Genomic DNA, 21,220 nt, shown 5'->3' with positions numbered 1-21,220 from the left:
CTGCCACTCTCCCTAACTTTCATCAATACATGGACTGTCCTACCAGAGAAAATAAAACCCTGGACCTGCTGTATGCAAACACAGCAGGTGCCTACACCTCTTCCCCCCTCCCCCCGCTGGGTCGCTCAGATCACAACCTTGTCCACCTACACCCTGTCTACACCCCCATGGTGAAACAACACCCCCCCACCAAAAGGAGTGTGAAGCTGTGGTCTGAGGAGACAAGTGAAGCACTCAGGGACTGTTTTCACATCACAGACTGGAATGTGCTCTGTGAGCCACACCGACAGGACATAAACAGTGTCACTGACTGCATCACGGAGTACATAAACTTCTGTGTGGAGACCACCGTGCCTACCAAAATGGTGCGGTGCTTTTCAAACAACAACACCTCTCAGGCTCACACCCCCCACCCCTCCCACACCTCAACCACCACCTCAAGGACCCTCACCACCACCTCCCCCACCGCTGCTGCCCTCCTCTCCTCCCTTCACGACCACAGTGGATCAGGTGAGAGCGCAGCTGAGAAAGACAAAAGCCAGGAAAGCTACCGGTCCTGATGGCATCAGCCCCAGACTCCTCAGGGACTGTGCAGACCAGCTCTGCCAGGTGGTTTGTTATATCTTCAACCTGAGTCTGAGCTTGGAGAGAGTACCCACCCTGTGGAAGACTTCTTGTGTGGTCCCTGTCCCCAAGACATCATGCCCCAAGGAACACAACCACTTCAGACCCGTGGCCCTAACATCTCATCTCATGAAGACACTGGAGAGGATAATCCTCAAACACCTCTGCCCCCTGGGGAGCCCAAACATGGACCCGCTGCAGTTCGCGTACCAGCCTGGCATCAGGGGTGGATGATGCCATCATCTACCTGCTGCAGAGGTCCCTGTCTCATCTGGAGGGCACTTTGTGGGGCTCCCGTGAAGCAGGACTGTGTGTCGGACACGTTAGTCTGCAGCACGGGAGCCCCACAAAGCACTGTGCTCTCACCCTTCCTCTTCACCCTATACACATCGGACTTCAGGTATTCCACAGACAGCTGCCATCTCCAAAAGTTCTCTGATGACACTGCCATTGTGGGGTGTGTGTCAGGAGATGGCGACCAGGAATACAGGAGGACTATCATGGACTTTGTCAGCTGGTGTGAGAAGAACCACCTTCTTGTCAACGCCAGCAAGACGAGGGAAATGGTGGAAACCTTCAGCAAAAAAACAACAAACACTGCACCAGTGAACATCCAGGGACTGGACATCGAGAGGGTGACGACATACAAGTACCTGGGTGTTCACCTAAACAATAAACTGGACTGGACTGACAACACTGACTCGCTCTACAAGAAGGGTCAGAGTCGCCTTTATCTCCTGCGTAGACTGCACTCTTTTGGGGTGTGCAGGCCACTGCTGAGGACTTTCTATGAGACTGTGGTTGCGTCAGTGGTCCTGTTTGCTGTGGTGTGTTGGGGAGGGGGCTGTTCTGTGCGGGACAAAAACAGACTAGATCGGATAATTAAAAAAGCCGTCACAGTCTGTGGCTGTCCCCTGGACTCCATCGAGGTCATACAAGAGAGGAGGGTACTGGCCAAACTATCGGCCATCATGGACAACACCTCTCACCCACTGCACAAGACTGTGGGGCCTTAAGAAGCTCCTTCAGTCAGAGACTGATGCACCCTAAGTGCAGGACGGAGCGGCTCCGCAGGTCGTCCATTCCTACGGCTGTCCGTCTGTACAACAGTGTGCAAACCAAATAACTATGTTTGTGTCACTGCTGTATTAGTCTGTTATTGTTTACAGTTTTTGTTCCTCGTTTTTAGCTGGTCTGTTAAGTTATTGTTTACAGTTTTGTTGTTTTGTTTTTAACTGGTCTGTAAAGTTATTGTTACAGTTTTGTTTTTTGTTTTTAACTGGTCTGTTAAGTTATTGTTTACAGTTTTTGTTTTTTTTACTGGTCTGTTAAGTTATTGTTTACAGTTTTGTTCCTTGTCTTTAGCCTGTCTGTTTAGTTGTTTACAGTTGTTGTCCTGTTTGTCTTGTTTACCTAGATTTGTCTTATTTTTACCTTAACCTTATACGCACCTTATTTACATTCACTCTTATCTTATTTCTTTCCATGTACAGTTTTTATAATATTGTGTAATTGTTTATCTGTATACGGAGCTGCTGAAACCCTGTTCTCTCCCCACTTTGGGATAAATAAAGCTATCTTATCTTATCTTACTTCGAAGTGAGTTTGTGTAAAAAAAAAAAATCACTCATCCAAGTGTGGTTGTTAAGCAACAACATGATCTTTTATTTATTTTTTCCTGCTTTATACACTATTTAGAAAATGAAACACATTGAATAAATACAAAAGCAACAATGTTCTGGCCGTCTTTTCACAGCAACAAGTGGTTATTCATACAGAGCTCTCTCAGGGCGAGCAGGAGGATTCGTGTCGCGGGATCCATCCTGAAGCAGACTTGGGCCACACACTGTGATGAAACACTTAAGACTGGGCATGCAGATGCTGAAGTGGTCCCCATTTACAGACACAGAGAGATTGGATTGGCACACTGATAAAACGTTAATACATCTAGAAACATCTGGAGGGGTGAGGGGAAATAAAAAAACAAAACAAAAAACACCTATATACACAAATGATAAATAAAGAGAAAAATAGGTCCAGGACAGCTGTACTTTACTTATATGTCCATCAGATGTGATTTTTCTTGCCTTCCCTAACTTCCATCATCAGATTCACCAGCGGTAAAGTTCAAATATAGTACAATACTACATGGGATGTTTACTAAGAGCAAATTGCACCATTTACAATGTTACAAACAAACACAAAACATTATCCAGTGGTTGGCATTAACCATAGTTCCCTTTCAGTGTTTGTTTATTGTAAGGCAGGAGACAGTGGCGCTCTGTGTATCCCATCATCTAAGTGTACAACAGGGAAGTGTTGCTGCTTAGACAATGGTCATGTATAAAATCAACTTCACACTGTTAGTGTCCTCTGGCTTGGCAGATGTACAGCAGCACAAAAGAGGACAAGATGTATCAGAGAGACAAAGAAAAGCACAAAAAAAGAAAAGAGAAATAAGGATGTCAGTCAGTAGTATATTACAGATTTATCCAGTGAGCATTCTAAATCAGTCTTTATGGCAAACGCTTCATCCAAGCATGGCAAAATAAAATGACCAGAGCTGTATACACGGACTAAGGAGCCACATGTACAAATCCAGGATGTTGGATCTGGGCTCACTCCTTCCCCATGAGGAGGAGCCAGAATGGTGGGACAGGTGCTATCTGGCTTCCAAGCAGTCCAGGTATTCCTGGGCCAGCTCATAGCAGAACCGGTACTGCTCCTGTGGAAAAGAGGAGAGGTTCAGATGGTTTTCCATTCATTCATCTTCTACAGCTTGATTAATCAATTGAGGGTGGTGGGGCTGCTGGAGCCAATCCCAGCTGACATTGGTCAAAAGGTTTGGTCACACCCTGGACAGGTTGCCAGTGCATAGCAGGGCCAGGGTTTTCCATAATAAGAATAAATAATGAGGATTAGTGAAGTTCAGGTTTTTTTTGAAGTGTGGTTGAATGAGGTACTGCTTGATGAACCAGCTTGAGACTGCCAGTGTTGACACAAGGAAAAACTTAACAAAAGTCTCTCTCAATAAAATCTACACCTGCTTAAGTGTACGGAAACTTAAGAATATGTTTTCTAGTTTATTTTGCTGTCAAAAGGCCTCCCCCACTTGGAAGCTGAAGTTTGTAAACCACTCGCACGCACCAAGCTCACAGGTACACATGACAGGACCTCATACATCCACACTTCAAAAAAATCTATCTATTTATCACTATCACAAGTGATAACGATATATATGTTGGTTACATTATACAGCCGTACATATATTTAAACAATAAATTAATAGTACTAATAATAACTTATAAACAAACGGTAGAGGATGAATGAATGAATGCTCTTAAAGTCATGGTCAGACAATTTTGGAAATACTCTTCCTTACACCTGATGACTGTAGCTAGTTAGCTTAGCTTGGATGATGAAAGACAGCGATCATCACCCTAAAACCAGATGTGTTTTATCTGAACTGGTTGGTATTCATGTGAGTTAAAAACAGTTAGTTGAATCGAAACATTTGGAGGAGACGTTGAAACGGGAAGGCTGATTCATGTCACTGTGACACAATCACACAGTGGGGCAGCCACTGAATTAAGACAGTTCCTAATCCACATACAATCCCCTTCTTAACCCTCAATCAGTTTTTAACATTATTTATTATCATTATTATTATTTATTACAAACATAAAGTCAGTGCTATAAGTTGTTAGGATAACATGGTATTGTGCAGACTGAGCGAGTTTCAAGTTTGGCTCCAAGAGAAAGCGTTTGTCATCAGAGCCTGGTGTAAACCAAAACACAGGTAATGTTGGAGCAGAGCGTAGACATTCCAGAGAGAGTTTGTGTCTTCCTGATTCTAATATGTAAAAGTTAATTAGACAGATTATTATACAGTATGTGTCATCTTGAGGACTGATCTTCAGAATTGGAGGTAGCATCAGGCTGTGCCCATGCCTTTCTTGATGATGCCTCTGTTCTCTTTGGCCAAGTATATTCAAATGTATTTCCTTCAAATTAACTCATCACAGACTTCAGGGCCTTCCCCAAAAAACTCTTGATAGAAAAAACTCCCCAATAATTATTTCCTGGTTGGGAGCAAGGAAGTTCACCTAGCCACGATGTGTCATTATTTACACTTTGATTAAGCTAAAAGGACACAGCGCAATGATTCAGTCAAGACAATTATCTGCAAATAGCCGTGCAGAGGATTCCAAAACATTTGAATATTCCTTTTAATGTTTACATCTCCAGTCAGGACCTGTGTCAGCCACCAGCTGATTTGAGAAGCAACAGTGATGTGGTTTCTTTCTCTTTTTGTGAGTGTGACAAACCAATAGAACAACACCAGCCTTATCTTCTGACTAACATAGTCATAATGAACACCTATGTACTGTACCAACGTTAACTCATGCTAACTATGTACATGATTGCAGATACAGTGGTGTCACATGACTGAGATGATTCATCTGTTGTCTATAACTATCTATATGCTGTAATTTCCCTCCATAAATCCCACCATGTCTGTTTTACAGCAGCAGTGCATCCTCATCTGTTGAGGTGACTGTGGGTGGAGAGATTGGTAATGCCTCCTCCACAATGCATGACTTCAGAATGTCAGAGCTGCATAAACACATCTAGGAAGAGGGTTTTGCTTCTTGAATATAAAAGAAACAAGACACAAACCAAATATACTCCCACACTTCATACTTTTCTTAGGGCTTACGTTTGCAGTACATGTTGTTTTAGAAGTGATGTACTGTTGTTTACTGATGTTCTAAAATGTGGATTTAGTTTAGAATAGTTCACAATTCGTCTCAGATCGTCTCACAGTACACAACATATACTAGTTATCTGGGTCAGTTTTTGCAATCGCTGTGTGCTCACACTCCATGAGTTAGCAATGATGGGGAACTTTCATGCATCAAGGCTCCTGAGCAAGCTGGCCACCCTGGCTTGGTTCATTCTGCGACTGAATACTTGGTTGAATAAAGCTTTAAAAAATCTTTCAAAAGTTATAACATTTTGTACTGTTTGTACACTGCACATGTGATATGCAGTTGTTTCTGGGTTTTTTTTTTTGTGAAGATGAAGACATTTAATGAAACAATGGCATGTTTACCGAAAACCCTTTATCAACAAAAAAAAAAAAAGCTCACACAGAGGAAGTGCTGTTTCTGTGTGGATAAGACCTTAGCGACAGCTGAGCTTACACTGAACAGAAATATAAACCCAGCACTCCCAGTTTTCATGAGCTGAACTCAAAGATCTAAAACATTTTCTATATACACAAAATAAACATTTCTGTCTCGTCTTCTTCACTTCTCCTTTTTCCGAGTTAATCCATCCCACCTGGCATATCAAGATGCTGATTAGAGTGCCTTAGGCTGTCCATAATAAAAGGTCACTCTGAAATGTACAGTTTTGCTTTATTGGGGGGGGAGGGGGGGTCTGTGGGGTTCAGAAATCCAGTCAGTATCTGGTGTGATCCAGAGCAAATGGGTGACATGTCTGGTGAGTATGCTGGCCATGCAACAACTGGGATGTTTTCAGCTTCCAGGAATTGTGTACAGATCCTTGCAACATGGGGCCATGCATTTATCATGCTGCAACATGAGGTGATGGACGTGGATGAATGGCACAACAATGGGCCTCAGGATCTCATCCTGGTATCTCTGTGCATTCACAATGCAATCATTAAAATGCACTTGTGTTTGTTGTGCATAACATACACCTGCCCATACCATAACCCCACCTTCACCATGGGCCACTCAATCCCCAACGTTGCCATCAGCAAACTGCTCACCCACCCGACACCATACACGCTGTCTGCCATTTGGCCCTGAACAGTGAAAACCGGGATTCATCCTTGAAGAGAACAGCTCTCCAACGTGCCAGGCGCCATCGAATGTGAGCATTTGCCCACTCAAATAGGATTATCTCGGCAATGGAGAATCTAACGCAGATTTAGACAGATTTGTGAACAATATTTGAGAGAAATTGTGATTTTATGTATATAGAAAATGTTTTAGATCTCTGAGTTAAGCTCATGAAAAATGGGAGCAAAAACAAAAGTGTTGCGCTTATATTTTTGTTCAGTGTATGTCACTTGTCGACTAGCTGTGATTTGTAAAACCTTTAGGTTATGAGATTATCTGGCTGAAATCTAGTGGTGTTAACTAGGTTAACAGAGGTTTCTGCAGATCTTCCCACTTCACACAACATAATGATAATGATCTTATAATATGTTGCAAAAGAGTAAGATAAAGACTCCATTCTCACCATTGTCTCCACCATGTTTGGCTTAGAGTTGCGCAGTGTCTTGGCAGCAAAGAAGACGTCCACTACGCTGTGGTGACGAATCATCTCCAGGATCATGGTGCAGGCACAGAAAGTACCACTTCGGCCACCACCGTTCCTGCACAAGAGAAAATTAATACGCACACAAGGAACAGGAGGATAAGAGAAAGACATGAAGGTTGAGTAACTTGATAAAGATATGACACAGCAGCTCAGACAGTCTCTCAGAGGGAGAGTGAAATGACAAAGTTTGACTGATCAAGCATGATGTCAGAAAAGGCCAACTGACTTTCAAGATGAATATCTGAGTCAAGTTCTCATTATAATACAGGAGCGAGGGACTTAATCAGATGTGAGCTGTCTATCACGCAGCCTGACCTCCAGAGATCAAAGTACTGTGACATGGAAATGGGGGACAAATCAAACAGACGACAGACACCATAAATCAAACATCTGAGCTAATGATACGGACACTTTTTCATTTTCTTTTCTGTAATGCTGAGTTATTGAGATTCAAAAAGTGGAAAAAAAGGAAGAAAAGTAAGAAAAATTTGAGAACTTTTGTGAGCACTGAGTTTAAAATAATAGCATTAGGGTGAATTATATGAATGTATTCTGGCATCTTGTTAGAAGACAGTCTGTTACAGGTTAAAAAATTCAAAGCTAGTTTAAATTCAAACAAGAATAACATTCATGAGCAGCTGTTGAATTTATACCACTTTAAAGAAGTTAGAAATTACCTGAACATAGACAAATCTGCAACTTCACCCCCCCCCCCAAAAAAAAGACATTTGAGTATTGGCCATTAAACATATACAGTATAAGAGACAGATGGACTCACAGACAGTGGACTATAGTGCGTCCTTCTCCACACTCCCTCTGCCAGTTGTGAACCTGAGCCAAAAGGCTGAGGAAGGCTTTCTTAGAGTCGGGTATGTCGCGGTATGGGGACCAGCGCAGGAACTGGAAGTGACGCACCACAAGCTGGCCTTCCTGAAGCTGTAGAGTAAGAGAAGAGAAGCAGCAAATAAACAAATGAACGATAAATCCCACTGAATTTGCTTTGAACCCATCACATATGCTCCACACTTCACAAACTCATTAAAACATCTAAATGATTATCAGCCAAAGGGGATTTTGCCAGCAATTCAAATATGCTTCAGCTCAATGGTGCAGCTTCAATTCTGTTTATTATAATGGGCTCTTCATGGCACAGTGTTGCAGTCCAATATAACTTGCCACATTAATGTGACATTATCAAAATGAATAGAAACCCACATACAATAAAAACTGGTGATTTGTTTTATTGTACTGGCTGAATGAAGTACAGTATATCTATACAATCATTCTGAACCATCAGGACAACCTATTTTGTAGCGATATTTTCTGTGTGGCCACCACCCCTGGTAAGCAGGAAACATGGCTTCCCACTTCATGTTGCCATTGAACAACCACTTTCTATGTGAAGCAACTGGATTTCTCTCCCTTGTACAAAAGTCCATACATATCTGTAATTTTAATTTCATTTCATTTTCACAATATGCAGCATTTGATTCAATGCTATAAATTGTAATGTGTTATATTGTCACTTCTGTGTTTGAAATTCATTCTGCTGCCTTGTGTCCCCACAAACTAAAAACGCTGAACTGATTTTCCCTCTGGATTTTGTTGTGGGAGATTGAAGGGGTTGTTGAGACAAAGAGGAATGTCTCACAGTGAGATGAAGCTGTAATGATACTAGCAAGATATTGACTCCGGCCATTGTTCCCTGATTCTTTTGGGGTCCCTGCACAGGCTCCAACACCTCCAGAAATCTGCTGCCAGGGTTTTCACTCGCCCCAAACATTGGCAACACATCATCACCACCAACAACTGGACTGGCTCCCCATTAAGTTATGGAGCACCTTCAAGCTTCTCCTCTTCTGCTTCAAGTCTCTCCCTTCACTTGCTCCACATTATCTCCCTGACCTCCTCCATGTACACCAACTGTACAGCAACCTATGTAATTATTATTATTAGTAGTAGTACTATTAGTATTATTATTATTGTTATTTACTACTACCACTACTGCTACGACTAATAATAATACTTTTTTTTTTTTTACTACTTTGTTTATGTAGTTAATGACTATGATTATCATTTGCATTCGCATTTTTGAAAGTTTTATCAATATGCTGTATATCATTCAAACTGTTGGGAACAATTGCCTCATGTTCCTCCTGCAGGTGGTGGGTCCACAGGGGGCTGTAAATAGGTCAACAGCCCAAATTTATATTCGAATTAGACCCCTCTAGTTTTGTCATGTTGGATACATTTTCAAAGGTTAAAACAGAAGATCCATGTGCTTAACCAACCTTTAATCTCCTGATGAGTTGAGCACATTGGAGCTTTTTTCATACATTTGGTACAGCACTGTAGTATAGTGTTTTATTGCCACTGACATTGCAATATAACATTATATTAGAGTTCTGTCGTGTTTCTCTTTTGAATCCACATTTAATGACTCACGAGTGAAAATGGGCTTTAAAAATATATTTGTAAGATTCAAGATTGAAAAGTGTTTTTTGTCATATGCACAGTAAAGAAACACGTTTCCCTGTACAATGCAATTCTTACTTTGCTGCTAGCATAAAGTAGAAAGAAATGTTTTAAAAAGTATAATATACATAAGAAAAAATAATAAATAAATATTACCAAAAAACTAAAATAATATATATGCATGAAATAAGTATAAATATGTGCATGAGCAAGAAGAGCTGTACATAAAGTGCACACTGGTTGTGCAAGATGTTGTGCAAACAGATTTAAAGTGACATGTGTCAGGTTTAAAGTGACGATTGTAGTCCTGCTCAGCTGTTCAGGATTCTGATGACAGTGGGGTAGAACGAGTTCTTTAGACGGGTTGTCCTGCATTTGGAACTCCTGTACCTCCGTGCTGAGGGCAGGAGTGTAAACAGTCCATGTTGTGGGTGGGTGCTGTCCTTTATGATGGTGGCAGCTCTCCTGTGGACTCTGCGGTGGTAGATGCTGTGCAGAGAGGGCAGTGGAGACCTGGTGATCCTCTCAGCTGTCTTTACCACTCTCTGCAGGCGTTTGCGGTCCATAGCCGTATTGCTGCCGTACCACGCGGTGATGCAGTTGGTCAGACTGCTCTCCACGACACAGCTGTAGAAGTTGCTGAGGATCTTTGTCGACATGCCAAACTTCCTCAGCCTCCTCAGAAAATACAGCCGTTGCTGTGCTTTCTTGACCAGCACACGTGAAGTCCTCAGTGATGTGGACCCCGAGGTACTTGGGCAGCTGTGGCTTAGTGGTTAGGGCTTTGAGCTCGAGACCGGAAGGTAGCCGGTTCAATCCCCGACCAGTCAGCAGCTGAAGTGCTGTTGAGCAAGGCACCTAACCCCCTCACTGCTCCCCGAGCGCCGCTCACTGCGCTGGGTTACATGTTCTACACCTCACTGTGTGCTGTGTGTGTTCACTAACTCACTGCAGAATTGAATTTCCCCTTGCGGGATTTAAAGGGTTCTTAATCTAATCTAATCTAATCTTAAAGCTGCTCACCCGCTCCACTTCAAGATCCCGGATAAACAGTGGTTGGTGAGGTCTCCTCTCCTTCCTCATTTACCACTATCATCTCCTTCATCTTGTCTGTTTTTAGGGTAAGGTTGTTGTCCTCGCACCAAGAAACCAGACTGGCCACCTCCACCTCCTGTAGGCCGCTTCGTCCGCCACGGTGATGCATCCTATCACTGCAGTGTCGTCTGCAAACTTCAGGATGGTGTTGCCTTTGTGGGAGGCGACACATTCATGTGTGAACAGGGTGTAGAGGATGGGGCTGAGGACACATCCTTGTGGAGTGCCAATGTTTGTTATGATGCTGGCTGATGTCCTATTGCCGATCCTGACAGTCTGGGGGCTGCCAGTCAGAAAGTCAAGGAGCCAGTCGCAGAGGTTGGGGTGGATACCAAGTGTGGACAGCTTGTGGGTGAGTTTGTAGGGGATGACCGTGTTGAAGGCGGAGCTGTAGTCTACAAAGAGTATCCTGATGTAGGACTCTTGGTTTTCCAGGTGGGACAGGGAATGGTGGAGGACAGCTGTGATGGCGTCGGTGGTGGACCTGCTGGGTCGGTAGGCATACTGCAGGGGGTCCAGTGTATCCGGGATGCTGCTCTGAATGTGCGCCAGCACCACTCTCTCGAAGCACTTCATTATGATTGGAGTGAGTGCTAGTGGTCTGTAGTCATTCAGGCAGGTGGGTGGGCTCTTCTTAGGGAGGGGGACGATGGTTGTGGTTTTAAAGCAGGAGGGAACTGTGCTCTGGCTTAGGGAGAGGTTGAATATGGAGGTGAAGACGTCAGCCAGCTCGTTGGCACATGCTCTGAGTGCACGGCCAGGGATGTTGTCTGGTCCTGCTGCCTTGTGGGGGTTGATTTTCTTCAGGACTTTCTGTACCTGACCTGAGGAGACTGTTGGTGGTGGTGAGGGGGGTCCAGTGGTCCAGGTGTGTGTGTGTGTCTCTGTGTTGTTGATTGTGGCCTCAAAGCGGGTGTAGAAAGTGTCTTCTGGCAGGTTGTCTGTAGGACTGATAGTGCTGGTGGTGGTCTTGTAGTCTGTGATGTGCTGCAAGCCCCTCCACATCCGCCCAGAGTCAGCAGTGGAATAGAAGCAACTTCTCTCTGTACTGCCTCTTTGCTGCTGCGATGGCGTGTCTCAGTCTGTACTTGGCAGTTTTGTACTCAGCTTCGTTGCCTGATTTAAATGCAGTGGAGCGAGCGCGCAGCATGCTTCGTACCTGAGTGTTTACCCAGGGCTTCTGGTTGGGGAACTTCCTGACATGTATGGTGGGCACGATGTTGTCAACACACGTGCTGATGTACCCAGTCACATACTCAGCGTAGTCCTGCACGCTGACAGAGGAGTCCTTCATAGTGGCTGCAGCTTTAAAAACATCCCAGTCTGTCGTAGCAAAACAGTCCTGCAGGGTGCTTTCGGTTTCTGGGTTCCAGAGTTTGATGTCTTTTATGGCTGGGTTTGCTTGTTTCAGTCTTTGTCTGTAGGCGGGGTACATAAACAGTGAGATGTGGTCAGAGTGTCCGAAGTGGGTGCAGCCCTGTATGCACCACGGATGTTGGTGTAAACATGGTCCAGAGTGTTCTTTTCACGGGTGGGAATGTCTACATGTTGGCGGTATTTGGGGAATACAGTCCGTAAATTGCACTGGTTAAAGTCTCCAGCAGTGATGAAAACAGCATCGGGATGAGCCGTCTCCAGCACGCTGATGACGTCATGGAGTGTGCCGAGTGCTGCGGTGCAGTTGGCCCGGTGGGGGGATGTAAACAGTGGCCAGAAACACAGCAGTAAATTCCCTCGGTAGATAATAGGGGCAGCATTTCAGTAATAAAAACTCCACGTCAGGTGAACAGTGCTTATGAACAGTCTGTATGTCTCCACACCACGCGTTGTTGCTGTACACACACACACCCTCCTTTTGCCTTACCGGAGGCTGCAGTCCGGTCTCCTCGGTGCACGGAGTGAGTAGTTAGCTGAATGGCACACTCTGGGATTTTGTCCGAAAGCCAGGTCTCTGTGAAAATGAGAGCACAGCATTCTCTCATTTCCCGTTGGGTTGAGATCCTGGCTCATCCAGTTTGTTGTCCAGTGACCGCACGTTAGCGAGTAGGAGGCTGGGTAGTGATGGTCTGCTAGCGCGAGCTTTTAGCCTAACGTGTAGCCCAGCCCTCTTCCCCCGCTTACGCCGCCGTCTACGGAGCACCTTCCTGGGGTCAGCGTGCACACTCGAGCTCGGGGCTTTGGGGCCTGCATGGGGGTGTTGGTGGCGGCAGCGAGAGCGAACAAGCTCCAGTAGCTCCGGTGGAATATAAAGAGTTAAATCCAGATGGTTATGTAAGCTACCAATGTCCAGAAGTGCCTGCCTGTTGTAAGTTACCAGTGCATGGCATTTTGAAGAGAAAGAAAAAAGAAAACACACTAAAACACTAAAAAAAAAGCCGGCATACGAGAGCGGAGCGAGCAAACACGTCAGCCACGGGGGGTGCCATCTTGCATATCAAAATCTATACAAAGAAATGAACTTACCAGTATTGAGAATCTAAATTCAGTACTTAATAGAAACAATTACAAATTTGACTCACTTGGACAGACTTCATACAGTCTGTCCAAGTATTCATCTTCACAGTATTCTCTCAAGTGTTGTCAGATTTAATGGAAAGCATCTAACTCATCGTCAATTCAAATTGTTGTCTTATCAGACCAGAAAATCTTTTTTGTCATAGATGCTGCATGCTAAACTCCAAGTGGGCTGCCATGTGGCATTAGCCAGGTACCGCCCGGTAGCATGAATAGCAATCATAGCAAGCGAGCACAGGGAAGCGTCATTGGCTGCCTTCACGTTGCAGAGAAGTTTGATGGATAGGGGGAGCGGAGAGAAGCTGCACGTACGCTGCTCATCACGGGCTGTCACGCTCTAGCCGAGAGCCGGCTGAGAATAAAAACGTTGGGTAAGCGCCCGCACACAGCAGCGTCAATTAGAGGGACTTTTTTTTCTTTTGAAGAGGAGGAGGAAGACACAATGTTCTTTAGCACAGACTCAGAGGTACTTGCGTACATGAGATGAGAGATGAGCTAGACACCCTGCTCTCCTCCATCCCCAAGCATGACTGTCCCATGATTGTCCTAGGCATATCACCTCAGACACTCATGGGACAGGTCGGACATCCACTTGGACAGACAGACAGACAGACAGACAGATAGATATCCCCGAAGGGAAATTCAACTGTCCAGCAGCTCCTTAAAAACATAAAACAACATCCACACTTCCACTCAGGGCAACGCTAGTACAATAATAATAAGTAGTTCCAAAGGTTAAAAGTAGTGCAAAAAGCAGTTCAAGTTAAATTTCAAGTTAAAATTAAAATTCCGAAATACAAATTCAAAATTGTCCAGGGTTATATGTGTAATGTAATGTAATGTGTGTGTGTGTGACTGAGTTCAGGATGAGTTAAATATTCTTATTTGATCTCCTGAATCGCTCTCCACCACAGATCTTAGTGGTTCCAGTCTCCTGCCCAGCACTGAGCCCCCCTCGATGGAGGTTTGGACCCTCTGGGTGCTTTCTGTAGATTTATTTTGATTTCCTGTTGTCTGTTTACTATTTCTGTCAGTTAAACACGTTAACTTGAACCCATTTTAACGGCGTCGATTTTTTTATTGCGCGATTAACGCAACTATTACTACAACACCACATCAGATCTAGCTAGACCGGAAACAAAACAACAGAAGCGCTACTTCTCCGCTAGCTCCTTCAGCTCAGATTAGCTTGTTACATTAAACCACGGGACTTCGTCTGCGTTGAAGAATGGCTCTTTATTCACAGATCTGTGGGCTGATACACAGACTCTGTTATTATTGTGCAGCTCTCACAATAAGAGGAAGAACTCAAAATATGCAGAGTGACGGTGATATTCACCTGCGGCTCGCTAATGTAAACACACGGAACACATTACTTCCTGCTTCACCTACACACCTCTCTGACGTCACAATACGCGAACGTCTCATACCTCCAACAGCACACACACACATACACAACTCATCACACACACAAGTTACACACCTTTAAAGACCTGTGCATGAGCTACCAAGGCGTTGCTAAGGTACTCTATTGGGACAGATATTCAACTCTAGGGAAGATTTCTGGTAGTTCCAAACTTATAAATAATTTAAAAAAAAACAACAATAATAATAAAGTAAATACCAGAGCTCAAGTGAGGGTAGACTTACTTCACTAAGGTGCAGGACTAAATTTAGTCAGGTGGTTGTGTCAATTACAGGCTCACATCCATGTAATAATCTACCAGTTCATATTAGAAACTGTAAAAACTAACCTTCAAAAAAAACCTCAAACACTGGTATGTATGTATTTGTATGCAACTTTATGACAGGACTCTTTCGAATGAAACCATGCTTAATATTCCACAATATAATCCCCATTGAGACATGAGGGTTTTCACTTTGAAAGTGTGGGGGTGACAGATTTGTCAGATATAGGATTAAAACTGTGATCAAAAGTCATTTTCACTGTCTATTTTTTTTCCAGTAAACTGCACACAGCTGGCTGAGAAAATAAGTGAAAGCTCTCTTCTCAGGGAGAACAGCTTAACTCTCTCAGGGAGTGTGGTTGTGCCAAACTAAACATGGTTCCATAGACATGCTGCTCATTAGGGTTTAATCTCTTGAAACAGGATTTCTAGGAAATCCAATCAGTACCATTTCCTGATTCCTGGGGAAATTAATAAACATATAAAAATATCATATTTAAAAATAAAAAAACAACAACAACAACAACAAAAAACAGACATAGAATAGAATTGAAATAAATATAAGCCGAGATGTTTTCCATCATAAAACAGCTGCAGATGTACTGTATGTGTTTGCATGCTGTGTACCAGTAAAACACAGCCTATTAAGACAAAGCAATAAAAGTCTGTATGCTTCACAGTTGTACATTTTTATTGGCTGTAAATGCATCTAGAGGATTGGATTTTATTTATTTATTTATTTTTAATTTCAATGAACTTTTTCAAGAGAAATATGCCAATCCTACCCTATAAAGATGTTGTGTTGAATGATCACTGTGCTTGCAGCCTCACAGGCTGACCAGCCAATGAATCGACTGAGATTTCTCAGGAAAATTAAATCCTACTCATGCATTCCAGTTTATAGAAATGGTTTCATACACTTTGTGCCCTATCACAATGTTTCCATTATTTCTTTCAAAATCTTTCTTTCATTCCTGACATACACTGTGAATTCATGTAGAATTTCACAAAGGTCCCGAAAAAGGAATCATATTGGAGAAATGCATGCCTGTGAAAAGGTTTTCATACAATCGATAACAGAATAAATTGGAGAAAGTAATGGAACTAAAGCAGATACATTGCATATTTAAATTATACTAACATCTTCATGGGACTCTGCAACTATCTACAACTAATGATTATTTTCATCTGTCAATTTTTTTTTTTTGATTGATTGATTGATTAGTTATTTGGTTCATAAAATGTAAGATTGATTGTTTTTTCCAAAAACCTCAAAATGGCAATGCTCTGAATACTCTCTTTGTTATATGGAGCAAATACACTCTAAAATATTCAGTTAAGAAGCTGGCAACTCAGACATGTCTTCTTTTATCAAACACCGAAAGTGATTAATCTATTATCAAAATAGGTACAAATTAAGCAGTTATCGTTAATAATCCATGAATCATTGCAGCCCTAGTTTACACTTACCCGAGTGATATTCTGCACCCGGAAGAGACGAATGATGACATCGTCATCAGCCGTCCTGGACAGGAGCTCCACCGTCATGGGGCCAAACTGCTGCAGCCCCGGCTCTGGCCAATACTGCAGACATGGCTGAAGAGAAAGAGGAGGAAGAGGGAGGGTGGTAACAGGTAATTAGCCCACACTTCCCAGAGGCAGAACAAATCACAATGTCAGGAGGCAGCAATTTTGAAGCCCACAACAAGACATGTGAGTATTGACAGACAAGACAATTAGCTTAAATGACAATGATTAGCTACAAATAGCAAACGTAAATTAAATTGGGGGGTTTGTGCAATGGAGCTTGGAACAATCACTCAGTCAAGAAGTGGTCATCTCGCTTGAATTATTCATGAATTGAAATCATTACCATTAGCACATTATAAATTAACAGGGTGGGAGACCATGGCCAAGCCTGGGAGAGATAATAAACAGTAAGCTGGGTGTGAGGTTGTTTTTTAAAACATCTGACACAGTAGCTTCAAAGATATCATTAGGAGCGAGAGAGGAAAAAAAACTCTGTGTTCTGTGATGACTTTGTGGTTGACAGGGACCCCTGCAGGAAGACGTCATTATGCCATTTTTGCAATGACATACGGGCAGGAGGGCAGATAAATATTTAAACATTCAGACTGTGAATGAGACTGGCAAACTATGTGTGTGTGTATGTAGGAGGGCTGAACTGTTAATCCACCCCGCAGCAAGACATGGAAGCAGAAGACTAAAGTGAAAAAGGAGGAGGCTGACGGGCACGTTGGAGATGTGGAGCAGGAATCTGACACGACATAGTTGTGGAGCGGCATTTGGCAGCAATGGCATAGCCTAACAAACCCACACATGGGCAAACATGGAGGGGAAAGATAACAATGTAACCACAGTACCGTGGAAATGAAATATAAGTGAGTGACGAGCACAAACATGTTGGCAGAGCAGGTCAGGCATGTGACGACCCGACGTCACACTGCTGCTGTGTCACATACATCGTGAGTGCGACGTCAACAACAAGTGCAACCGAACAGTGTCCGACTGTAGATCATTTAAAAATCGTGAAAATATGTATTAACATCCAACATCTAGCAAAGGAAATGTCTAAAATGTCAATATTTAACAGAGGAGTCTGGTGTACTTAGCGACAGCACTGCTGAAAACTGGCAAGTGAGCCCAGTCACAACCCAAATCACAAACCTTCGGAGTCTGTCCTCCGGTCATGTAGGAAGTACTGAATGATTCTGTGAACAAATCTTTTTCACTGATTCTAATGATTCAGTTCCACCTAAAACAACTGCTTTACAAGTCACTGGTTTGTGTGTTTTTGCGTCATGTATAAAAGAATGTCACAGCAGTTTCTTGCAGCAGTGCTGTGATGACCCCATCGTTGTTGAGGAGGTATCAGCTGTTCATTATAATCTGAGATAGTGTCTAGCTGTGCTCATGTCTGATGTTACTGCTGTTCTCAGTACTGTACTAACAAATCTCATCACTGACTCTTCACAGATACAGCAGATCAGAAAAACTCCAACATTGACAAAGAAAATATTTATTGTCAGTATTTGATTTGTTTATTTTTCAGTATTAAAGGTCCAACGTGTTAGAATTAATGATATTGCAACAAAACATTGCTCACATCTCTCTTTCCCAAGTATGTGAAGGAACCACAGTGGCCTTAACATAGCCAAAAAGAATGTTATTGTCAAGTATATTCAATTTCTACCAATGAATATACGTGTTACACACTGAACAGTTAAATAATGTTTCCTGAATGCAGCTTCTCTAATATACTGCTAATTATATCATATCCCATTTAATCCTGTCTTTGAATGAGTTTTTAACCAGTGGGAATCTATTTAATCACCAGTTGCTATGGTTTCAAATGACTCTGGAGTTGTTAGCAGCTTCAGCTTCGATCAGCATTGGTGGGAACGCAAGACCTGGGTGATCATGCTAATTTCCTCTTTGTCTGACTCATTTTTAGCAGCAATTTCAGCTGTACTGGAAATGATGTTATATTTGTTAGGACTCTGGAGTCTACTGGCTAAAGAGAGTGTAGTCACTGTAAGTGTAAGGCTGAATCCCAATTCCACCCCTTGGGAACACTCCTCAGGTCAGCGTCACCTCCGATGTCGTTGGTTAGCAGCTGACAGTCGTAAAAACTGAAAAATAGCCCATGCAACAGACATTACTTGTGAGGACGGCATTTTTGGATTGTTACATCAACAAGCATCGCAGCGGCTTGTTGATGTAGCAGTCCACGAGCGTCAAGTCCGGACGACGTGATGACATAATGGAGGTGTGTCTCATTTCTTAGGGGAAGGTTCTTACCCCTAGCTCCCTCAACTCTGTATGGAGGGCCAAGGGGAACTCCGACAAAGGGGTAGTGGGAAGAGGGAGGGGTAAGGAGTGGAATTGGGATTCAGCCTAAGTGTCATGTTAGTATACTGTAGCAGAGCTATAAGGCACTCTGAATCGCCTTGCTGTTAAAAGCTGTGCTACAAAAAAATGTACCCTCTCTTGCCTTCTTTGTGTGTGACCCAGCATGCAGAGGAAAGTTACCAAGAGGACATGTTGAGATTAATTTTATGTATATATTTTTAATTAAATTCATCATATCTGGGTCATGAGAACTTCTATTGTACAGTAAATGCAGTGTGTGGCACTAATCAAAACCAAGCTGTGATGAAGATGCTATCACATGTGGGGGGTTATGTTGCCCGTGGCTAAATTACAAGTGGCACGCTGATAGTTTAGAAGCTTGAGCGTAACATAATGAGATTAATCGGAAAATCACTCTGACTTCCAGGACAAGTGTTGACAGTTTAATTTCCAGCTGTTTTATCCGCTAATGCCTCACCACTCACCCAGGCAGAGTTGGACTGGTTGAGCTGGTTGAGCATCACCACCGAAGTGCAGCCATAGTCGTAAATAAGCCTCCAGAAGTCGGTTGTGGTGCCGGGGAGCGCGTGCGGTGTCACCACGAAGGCAGCGGGCCTGAGAAAGCTGTCCGCGAGTGCAGCATTGATGTAATTGCCACTTTCTCCCTCAGTGCTGATGAGGAAGGCCAAGGAGCGGTCCGGCGGCAGAACGTCCATGCTGCGGTTTTTCTCACGGTTCCTGGGCATCAGGGAAACACTGCACTCCTCCACGTCCAGGTGAGGAGTCACAGAGTTCAGAGTCTGAGATAGGCAGAGGAGGAGGAGGAGGAGGAGGAAGAGAGAAAAAAGTGAAGGAGACAAGAGTGCAAAGAGAAGAAAATTAGATGTGTTTGAGAATGTGTTCACATTTTAGATGTAGAGATAAAACTGAAAGCACTTGACTAAAGATTGAGATAAGAGAAGACACATGCAGCGTAACAGAAATGGGATCAAAGAGAGTCAGACAGAGGCAATGAAAATCTGCTCTGCCTGAATATCACTACATGACAAGCACAACTATCTCCAATCATCCCCAGGGAACTTTCAAACATGTTTATTATCAGTCCAAACCCCCACAAGGCTTAATGGATAAAAACACATTTAGTGCAATCTCATACATTATGAATAAGCACATTATAAAGCAATGGAAATTGAAATGAAGTGATTATCTAACTAGCTTCATATTGTGAATCGCTCCCCAGTGGTTTAGTCAGAATGAATGCAATATCGCAGCTCCTCACTGGAATACTGAGTCCAGTCACAGGCTGCAGTTATGAGAGCATGTCTGAGTGGAAGACTTTCTAATTAAAATGACCAAAGGTCACCAATCAGGGGAGTCATTATACTGTCGTACGACTCTAAAACTTTCTGAGTGGGCACAGTTGTTTTCATGTGTATACACTAATGAGATAAGCAGCCGCAGCCTTTGTGACTGACTTTCTTGTTCCCTCCATTTTTTTTCCTCCTCACATGAACACATGAAAACCCTGAAAATGCAGTTTGTTTTCTGAGGGCAAATGTAAAAGCTCTCAAGTGGAAGACGCTGCATGAATCATGGTTGTCTGATCAATCAGTGAAATACACATTCATTAAGATGACGGGAAAACAAGTCAACAAAATACAAAATACGAACATTTTAATAAAACAGAACTGGACACATTTTCTTTCCCTCTCCATCTGATAAATTAATAATATATAATCAGACCCGTGCATGTAATGCTGCTATAGAAATACACCAAACACGTAGGAGACGTTGAGCATGTGTATAAAGCATACACTGGGTACAGACTTCTTTTGCTGTACCCAGTGTATGGGTACAGCTAAAAAAAGACAGGTTTTCTTGCCCTGTATTCGGTGCCATTCATCTTCCCGTCAACTTTGACTATCTTCCCTGGCCTTGCTGACAAGGCATCCCAACAGCATGATGCTGCCACCACCATGTTTAACAGTAGGGATGATGTGCTCAGGGTTATGTGCAGTTTTAGGTTTCCTAGGTTTGCATTAAGGTCAAAAAGTTACATTTCGGTCTGACCTGACCAGAGCACCTTCTCCCACATGGGTGTATCAAGAGCTGAGGGAGGGAGAGTGGGGATCAGTGCAGGGCCGTGGTGTTTTAGTGAAACTGTGTGAGGTGCTCAGTGAGACAAGCCTTCCAAATGCTCCAATCCCTTCCAAATTGCTCTTAAAGAGAGAGAAAGACTGTCACGATCACACTCTCCCTCACCACTATTATTATTATTATTATTGTTGTTTTTGCTTTTGGTGCTTCTCCGTGCTGCTCTCTCTCTCTCCCCTATCTGCAAGAGGCGTGGCTGACCTACTTCCACTGAGGACGCTGGTGATCAGCTACACCTGTGGCGGCTTCTTAAGCCTGAGCCACCCGTTCACCAGCGTCAGATCGTTGTTTCAACTCCAGTGGTAATGTCTCCGTGATTCTCTCGTGTTTGCTCAAACTCTGACTTCCTGGTTTTTGACCCGCCATTGCTCTGCCTCAGATGTCCGTAGATCTCTGCCTCCCGAGATCTACGGACATCTCTGATTACCCGAGAGCTACAG

General features: G+C 43.3%; 1 protein-coding gene across 1 annotated transcript in view; it reads right to left on the bottom strand.

Moving 5' to 3' along the window:
• Positions 1-2,370: 2,370 nt before the first annotated feature.
• LOC310936319 (receptor-type tyrosine-protein phosphatase U-like) overlaps positions 2,371-21,220 on the bottom strand; it is a 311,175-nt gene continuing 292,325 nt past the window's right edge. Inside the window, exons 27-31 of the mRNA XM_083900361.1 lie at positions 19,112-19,426; positions 16,224-16,349; positions 7,760-7,911; positions 6,901-7,036; positions 2,371-3,349 (exon numbers count right to left, since the gene is read on the bottom strand). Of these exons, the coding sequence (XP_083756487.1) occupies positions 3,287-3,349; positions 6,901-7,036; positions 7,760-7,911; positions 16,224-16,349; positions 19,112-19,426 (792 nt within the window). The 3' untranslated portion in view covers positions 2,371-3,286. The remainder of the gene's footprint in view (positions 3,350-6,900; positions 7,037-7,759; positions 7,912-16,223; positions 16,350-19,111; positions 19,427-21,220) is intronic.

The sequence above is a fragment of the Microchirus variegatus genome (genome assembly GCF_963457635.1).
Source record: "Microchirus variegatus genome assembly, chromosome: 13".
NCBI classification, from domain to species: domain Eukaryota; kingdom Metazoa; phylum Chordata; class Actinopteri; order Pleuronectiformes; family Soleidae; genus Microchirus; species Microchirus variegatus.
Note: the sequence above shows the minus strand (reverse complement) of the source record. Positions and strands in the feature narration are given on the sequence as shown.